General features: G+C 37.9%; 1 protein-coding gene across 1 annotated transcript in view; it reads left to right on the top strand.

Annotated features, from left to right (window-relative positions):
* The first annotated feature begins 3,334 nt into the window (after positions 1 to 3,334).
* Positions 3,335 to 6,880, top strand: part of ADAM7 (ADAM metallopeptidase domain 7) — an 81,485-nt gene continuing 77,939 nt past the window's right edge. Inside the window, exon 1 of the mRNA XM_007938783.1 lies at positions 3,335 to 3,386. Within this exon, the coding sequence (XP_007936974.1) occupies positions 3,335 to 3,386 (52 nt within the window). The remainder of the gene's footprint in view (positions 3,387 to 6,880) is intronic.

The raw sequence follows: 6,880 nt of genomic DNA, 5'->3' as shown, positions 1-6,880 counted from the left end.
TCCGCCAATTCTTTTAGTACAGCTTTCACTTCTTCCTTCAATACCATTGGTTCTTGGTCATATGCCACCTCCTGAAACAGATGATCACCACCAATTCTTTTTGGTATAGTGACTCTGTGTGTTCCATCCATCTTCTTTTGATGTTTCCTGTATCGTTCAACATATTGCCCATGGAATCTTTCAATAATGCAATTCAAGGCTTAAATTTTTTCTTCAGTTCTTTCAGCAAGATAAATACCATGTGTGTTCTTCCCTTTTGGTTTTCTAACTCCAGGTCATTGCACATTTCATTATAATAAGTGGCTTTGTCTTCTTGAGCTGCTCTTTGAAATCTGTGCAGCTCTTTTATCTTGTTGATTCTTCCATTTGCTTCACCTACTCTCTGCTCAAGGGCAAGTTTCAGAGTCTCTTCTGACATCCATTTTGGTCTTTTCTTCCTTTCCTGTCTTTTTAATGACCTTTTCCTTTCTTCATGGAAGATGTTCTTGATGTCATCCCACAATTCCTCTGGTTTTTGATCATTGGTGTCCAATGCATCAAATCTATTCTTTAGATAGTCACTAAGTTCAGGAGGGATATAATCAAGGTCATATTTTGGCTCTCGTGGACTTGTTTTAATTTTCTTCAGCTTCAACTTGAACTTGCATATGAGCATCTGATAATCTGTTTCACAATCAGCTCCCAGCCTTGTTTTGGCTGAAGATACTGCTCTTCTCCATTGCCTCTTGACACAGATGTAGTCAATCTGATTCCTGTGTACTTCGTCTGGCAAAGTTCACATGTATAGCCACCATTTGTGTTGTTGAAAAAAGGTATTTGCAATGAATACGTCATTGATCTTGCAAAATTCTATCCTGTGATCTTCAGCATTATTTCTTTTACCAAGGCCATATTTTCCAATTACTGGTGATTCTTCTTTGTTTCCAACTTTTGCTTTCCGATAATTAACACATCTTGATTGCATGTTTGATCAACTTCAGACTGCAGAAGTTGATAAAAATCTTCAATTTCCTCATCTTTGGCTTTGGTGTAAATATGAATAGTAGTAGTATTAACTGGTCTTCTTCATTGGTGTGTGGATATTATCCTATCACTGACAGCATTGTACTTTAGGATAGATCTTGATAAATTCTTTGTGATGATGAATGCCACGCCATTCTTCTTCAATTTGTCATTCCTGGCATAGTAGATCATATGATTGTCTGACTCAAAATGGCCAGAACCAGTCCATTTCAGCTCACTAGTGCCTAACATAGGAGCTCTGGTAGCATAGTGCCTAAGGCACTTGACTGCTAACCAGAAGGCTGGCAGTTCAAACCCACCAGCAACTCCTTGGAAGGAAGATGGGGCAATCTACTTCTGTAGTGATACTGCCTTGGAAACCTAAGGAGGGGTCATTATGAGTCAGATATGACTCGACAGCACATAACAACAATGACATCAAATTCCTAATATATTGATCTTTATGCATTCCATTTCATTTTTGACAAGTTCCAATTTTCCTAGATTCATACATTGTACACATTCCATGTTCCAATTAATAATGGATGTTTGCAGCTATTTCTTCTCATCTGGAGACATGTTGCATCAGCAAATGGGGGTTCTGAAAGCTTTACTCTATCCTCATTAATGTCAGCTCTACTCTGAGGAGGCAACTCTTCTCCAGTGGTATTTTGAGTGCCTTCAGACCTGAAGGGCTCATTCTCCAGCACCATATCAGACAATGTTTCAGGGAAAGTCATAAAGTTTTCCAGTAATATATCAGACTGTGTTTCACTGCTATTCATAAAGTTTCCACTGGCTAATTGTTTGAGAAGTGGATTGCCTCTCCCTTCTTTTGAGTCTGTCTTAGTCTAGAAGTTCTGCTAAAACCTGTCCACCATGGGTAACCCTGCTGACATTTGAAACACTGGTGCCATAGCCTCCAGCCTCACAGCAACACTCAGGCCACGACAGTATGACAAACCATCAGACATGTTTGTCTCCCTTAGTTGTTTTGCTCATTTCCAGGTCTCCCCTACCCTGCTTGCTTACCCGGAGTGTCCCTGAGGCACAAGCACCTGTCTTCCACTTGTCCCAGGGCTTGCTTACCTTGGCCTGGCCCCAAGCACACAGACTCCTGTCTTCCCATATAGTATTTTGTGGAACACCAAAATTTAAAAGCTGGATAGAAGAGATCATGACTATAAGTTGCCAGAAAGCTAGGAAGAAGTTCAGAAGACTGTAGTGTCAAGGGAACCGGACAGAAATTTCAAGTGTGAAGGAGTCATCAGCAGTGCCAAATGTTGTTGAGAAGGCAAATAAGAATCAAATTACTCATTGGATACAGAAATGGGGAAATCATTGTAGACATTAATCAAGACTATTTCTGTAAAATAATGAAGGCAGATGCTAGACTGGAATGTGTTAAGATGAGTTAGGGGTGATGATATTATTACAAGACATACAGGTAAATCTTAAAAGACATTTAGCTGACACGGTAATGGAAAAGAATATGATAATGGGAGTATAGGATTTAGGGTTAAGGATAGGAATTTTGAAAAGGGAGAGCTATAAGCTTGTTTAAATATAGAAAGAGAAGTTTCCAGTTGACAGAAACTAGTTCAATGTGTGGAAGTATTAGAAGGATAACTGATAATGAAAGATGGAGTGAGTAGAAAGAATCCCAAACAAAGAGAAAAGAGTTATATTAGTAAAAGTGTATATCCTTTAATAGGAAGAGAGAACATGGGCATAGACAGGTTTGCACAAGTCCTTTATCCATTTGTTTATTGTTGTTTTCTTTCCTTTTTATTAGTTTGAAGGAGTTCACATTACAAGCCCCCTGCTTTATATTTGTTGCATACATTATTGAAGTGTTTTGCTTGTTATTTTATTTGTGATTTATGATATGTGTAGATTTTAAATATTTATATTTAGTTTATTTTTATCAAAATTTCCCTTATGGTTTCTACATACAATATTCTATGTAGGAAGTCCTTCTTCAAGTAAACTTTATAAAAAGAGTCTCCAAAAATATTTTGTAAGATACTCATGATTTTTTTTCAACTTTTGAAATGTGATACACCTGGAAGTCATATTTATATTAAATATGAAATAGGAATCTACTCTCAGCCCACCTCCACCACATCTACCTCATTGGTTACACTTAATTAGTACATGATGTTCACCCTCCAGCTTTTAGCCTTAAGGACAAAATCAGTTACGTGCTGTGATCACAGAACATTTCCTTGTGCTGGATCAAAACTGCCTAGCTATCTGGTCAGTTTCTTCATCCTTGCAGTAGAAGCAAGGAGGAAGCACATGTGCCCCTCTTCTATCAGAGCTATTCAGAATGATTCCCGGGTATACACTTTTGATGATTTTGTTCATTTCTCAGTTTAAAGGTATGTTTTAATGTTTTAATCAGGGTTGTGCTATTTTATTGTGAGATAATGTCTCTTTAGTCACAACATTTAAATTGAAAATGATAAAATATTAAATATTCATTAATGTTTTTGCTGTGAACATCCCAGCAAGAGTAGCCTTCCCAATCTTCTCTCTTAATGCTGTCACAGGGTCTTTATAGTTGGATAAAATTAAGTGTAAGACTAAACATAACAAGAAAATACAGAAAGCAGGGGAAATAAAAGCTTTCATCTTCACCATTCATTAATTATTTCACCAGTAATTAATTCTATATTAATACTATGTTGGATCATTAACTGATGCTGTGATATGCCTGCAAAGACTCGAGTCAGTAGACTCATTAAAATTTTGATTTACAAGAAAGCTGGCTGATTATTGTTTTCAGTGGTTTGATGTAGACAATTTTTTTTTTTGTTTGTTTGTTTTATTATTTATTTGTTTGTTTTCTACTCAAATGCTATTGAGGATAATTGTAAAAGGAATTAATAGGTTATGAATAACATGTGCTATTCATGAAAGAACTCTAGATGCCAAAGATGAACTTGATTGGATTAAAGCTATAAAAAAATCCAGTAAAAATTTGAAGGCACATTCTTTGGATCAAATATATGTGATCACCTTCTTTTCTTGTAACTTTTTTCACCTTCCTGAAAAGAGATTATGAAAATTTGAAATGAAGATTCTGATTAATTAATATCTCATTATATTTCAATTAAAAAACATTCTAGTATAGACAAAGACTATATATTTTCTAATTTTTATGCAGCATTTACTAAGACAAAAATTCTCATTCTTTTGTTACCAAGCTATATGTGGTTTAGGGACTGCTTAGAGAAGACATTGGGTAATATCTCTGTACAGCTAATGTAGCACAAAGTCGTGGTATACTTACTTTGAAATTTTAAATATTTGAGATGTAGAACCCTCTTGGAAAGAAAACAACCCTGTGGCACAGTGGTTAAGCGCCTGGCTGCTAACTGAAGTGCCAGTGGTTTAAACCCACAAGTGATTGCATGGAAGAAACATACAACAGTCTACTTCTGTAAAGATAACCTTGGAAACTCCATGGGACAGTTCTACTCTGTCCTATATCATCACTGTGAGTTAAAATTAACTCAACCACCCACAACAACAGCAACTCTGGAGAAAAGAGATGCATGTAAGAAATATTTTTCCACTCTTAAAAATACTGTGGAAAAATCTATGTGTCCAGTGGGAGATTTCTTGTTCTTTTATATTTAGAAGCTTGGAAATAATCAGAACTAAAAGAATTGCATTCTAGTTGATATGTTGACAATGTATCTTTTTTGTGTGTGTGAGTTAAAATGGTATTCTGAGTAGTACTGTGGTCTGAGCCATAGAATTTAGAGTTGGAAGGGACTGCAGTGACCAATTGAAAAAAAAAACATCCTTGTTCTCCATCAACATTAAGAGGCTAGATTATGTAGGAGAATTTAAGCATCTTCTCCAGAGGATGACTAGTCTAAAAGTCAATGCTCTCATCTACCATTTACCTTCAAAGGCTAAGGTTGTTTTTCATGCAAATCCAAACATGAGATTCTACACTTGAAAGAATTGCAGTTGAAGAAGCTTCTAACCAAACTTACTGCCATCAAGTCATTTCCAACTCATAGTGACTCCCATTGGGTTTCCAAGACTGTAAATCTTTACAGAAGTAGATTGCCCCATCTTCCTTCTGCAAAGATCTTCCAGTTAGCAGTCTGGTACCTTATCACTATGCCACTAGAGCTCCTTGAAGAAGCTCCCAACCAAACCAAACCAAACTCACTGCCATGGAGTCAGACCCAACTCAAAGAGACCCCTCCTTGGGTTTCTGAGGCAATATCACTATGGAAGTAGATTGCCCAACCTTCCTTCCAAGGAGTGGCTGGTGGGTTTGAACCGCCAGCCTTCTGGTTAGCAGTCAAGTGCCTTAGGCACTATCCCACCATAATCTGAGACAGATGTAGACAAAAGAGCTGCCCCAAACATTTGAAAGACTATTATATAGGAGATTAGATTTATTCTTTGTAGCTCCAGAATATAGAGCAAGAACCTGAGCACCAATGAGGAGCTTGTGGAGAGTTTTTCGTTAAATCTACTAAAATTTTGGGTCAATATATGAGCAGAGAAAGACAGAAAGAAATTGGGACATTTGCTTGTAAGTGAATGCACTTGAGATTCATGCCAAGGAGGCTGGTGAGGACATTATAAAAATAGCATAGGGCTCAGATGAATTTATTGCTAATCTTGAGGTTCTATGATTCTATGAAATACTACAGCACTTAAGAGTGCCAGTCTTCTGGTTAGCAGTAAAGTGCCTTAGGCACTATGCTACCAGAGCTACAGGCATCGTGTTCACTGTTAGCCATTGTGTAGTCAGGCTTTTGAAAAGTCTTTTCCCCACTTTATGTACAAGGAAAATAAGACTAATATTTACAGATGAGGGAAACTAGATATGCTATTCATGATCACACTGCTAACAAACTCACAAAACTTTGAATCAAACTCAAAGCAGACTGCAAATTGTCTAGACTGTTTCCTTTATAGCCCTACTTAACTGTTGCTATTGCTGTGTACCATCAAGCCTGTTCCAACTCATAGTGACCCTATAGGACAGAGTAAAACTGCTCCACAGGGTTTCTTTAGGAGCTCTGGTAGCACAGTGCCTAAGGCATTTGACTGCTAACCAGAAAGCTAGTGGTTCAAACCCACCAGCCACTCCTTGGAAGGAAGATTGGGCAATCTACTTCCGAACTGATATCGCCTCGGAAACCCAAGGAGGGGTCGCTATGAGTCAGGTCTGACTGTACAGTAGTGAGAATTTCTACAACAGATGATATCTAGGTCTTTTCTCCAGCGGAGTGACTGGTGGACTGGAGTGACTGACCTTGGTTATCAGTTGAGTGCTTAACCATTGCACTACTAGGGCTCCTTCACTCTTCAAAAACCATACCATAATTAAGCAGAACTCACCTCACAAACGAGCTCTGGTAGTGTAGTGCCTAAGGCACTTGACTGCTAACCAGAAGCCTGGCTGTTCAAACCCACCAGCCACTCCTCAGAAGGAAGGTTGGGCAATCTACTTCCATAGTGATACTGCCTAGGAAACCCAAGGAGGGGTCGCTATAAGTCAGGTCTGACTCGACTGCACGTAACAACAACAACAACACCTCACAACTGACTACCTGTTTGGTAGGAACTAAATAGAAGCTAATGTTTAGCACTAACTCTTACTAGTTAATTACCTATTGCTGTCAACTCTACTTCGTATCATGACTCTCGTGTGTCAGAGTACAACTGTGATTGGTATGGTTTTCAATGACTGATTTTTCTTAAGTATATCACAATGTCTTTCTTCTGAGGTATCTCTGTGTGGACTCCATCTTCCAATCTTTGTTAGCCGGTTAGCAGCAGAACGTCTATTAACCTTTTGCACTACCTAGGGACTACAACTTAAAAAAAAAAAAAA

This window comes from Orycteropus afer, unplaced genomic scaffold (assembly GCF_000298275.1).
Source record: "Orycteropus afer afer isolate SDZICR_OR568_19922 unplaced genomic scaffold, OryAfe1.0 scaffold00053, whole genome shotgun sequence".
Lineage (NCBI taxonomy): Eukaryota > Metazoa > Chordata > Mammalia > Tubulidentata > Orycteropodidae > Orycteropus > Orycteropus afer.
The sequence above is the reverse complement of the archived record's forward strand: the minus strand, read 5'-3'. Positions and strand labels throughout refer to the sequence as shown.